At 38.2% G+C, this 1,541-nt stretch overlaps 1 protein-coding gene across 1 annotated transcript in view; it reads right to left on the bottom strand.

Moving 5' to 3' along the window:
* Positions 1–263: 263 nt before the first annotated feature.
* Positions 264–1,541, bottom strand: part of LOC111727263 (protein strawberry notch homolog 1) — a 14,139-nt gene continuing 12,861 nt past the window's right edge. Inside the window, exon 11 of the mRNA XM_023516834.1 lies at positions 264–441. Within this exon, the coding sequence (XP_023372602.1) occupies positions 264–441 (178 nt within the window). The remainder of the gene's footprint in view (positions 442–1,541) is intronic.

The following is a 1,541-nucleotide window of genomic DNA, read 5'->3' on the forward strand; positions in this document are numbered from 1 at the left end:
GTGTCCACTTCCATAAAACTGGAATACTTAATTTCCTATTGACATCTGGGGGGGTTAAATGACAGAATGCATGGGCATGGACTTAATGTAGTGCCTAGCACCAGGGAATTGTTTGAGTCCTAATTTAAAACAAGGGTTAACTTGTGCATTCAAAACTACAGCAGCAACAGTGAAAATATACAACCACTTGTCACTTTGAGAAAGGTAGTTTACTTTCAAAATCCAGCCACTTTAAAATACTCTAATTTATGATATTTTCAATATTAGCTAATTTTGTAGAAGTATTTACCTTTTCGCTTCTTTATTTTATTTTCTTTGCAAGGACTATCTCTTGGTGAACTATTGTTACTTGGAGCCGTCAAATCAATTCCCAGCAAACTATAAAGCTTTTTCCTGTCTGGAGCAGGGAAATGCTTTTCAATGAGAGACTGCAACACTCCCCTATAGTAAAACAACAATGGCAATTAAGGCTTCATTTGGCACAATAAAATACTAATAACCTAGCTAAAATAAATTTTAATTTTCTAGGGCAAAGCTGTTCACCTAACAATGCAAGCCAAACCATATAAACAATTTATACATCCTCTAATAGCTACATTAAAAAGTAAAAGCCAAGGCAGAGCATAGTGGCTCACTTAAGCTCAGGAGTTGGAGACCAGCTTCAGTAAGAGAACACACTTCTATCAAAAATAGAAAAACCAGCCTGGCATCATGCCAGGTGCCTGTAGTCCCAGCTACTCCACAGGCTGAGCCAAGAGGATTGATTGAGCCCAAGAGCTGGATGCTGTGAGCTATGATGCCACAGCACTCTACCCAGAGTGAGAGAGACTTTGCCTCCAAAAAAAAAAGAAAAAACCACTAGTGAAATAAAACTTAATTGTGCATTTTAATTAACTCAATATACCACTTCAACATGTAACCAATAAGATGTTTCAAAAAATTTTTCTGAAACTGTTACTTTGTCACCCTCTGTAGAGTGCAATAGTGTCATACCTCATGGCAACCTCAAACTAGTGGGCTCAGAAGATCCTCTTGCCACAAGCCTCCCAAGCAGCTGGGACTAGAGGCGTCCACCACAATGCCCAGCTACTTTTTAGAGATGGGGTCTCGCTCTTGCTCAGGCTGGTCTCGAAATCCTGAGCCCAGACAATCTACTTGCTTCAGTCTCCCAGGGTGCTGGAATTATAGGCATGAGCCACCGCACCCAGCCTTCAAATTATTTTTTCATATGGAGCCTTTGAAACCTGGCATATATTTTAAATGTATATCACATCTAAATCAATTTGGACTAGTCACTGAAACTGCTCAAAAGCCCCAAGTGAGGAGTGGCTGCAATTGTAAACAAGAGAGTTCTAGGCACATTTGTGTAGAAAAATAAAAATTAGCAGATACATGTTTTGCTCTTAAAATAAGTATTTGAATATATCTCCTAAGGCAAAAAACAATATAGTAGGCAAAGGTTATTTGCTAATTTTACTACCAGAGTTAGAACTGGTAGGTTAAACAAATTAAAAATAAGGCCTAAACCATTTTTTTTTTTT

Source organism: Otolemur garnettii, unplaced genomic scaffold, assembly GCF_000181295.1.
Source record: "Otolemur garnettii isolate 467f Iridium unplaced genomic scaffold, OtoGar3 scaffold00099, whole genome shotgun sequence".
NCBI classification, from domain to species: domain Eukaryota; kingdom Metazoa; phylum Chordata; class Mammalia; order Primates; family Galagidae; genus Otolemur; species Otolemur garnettii.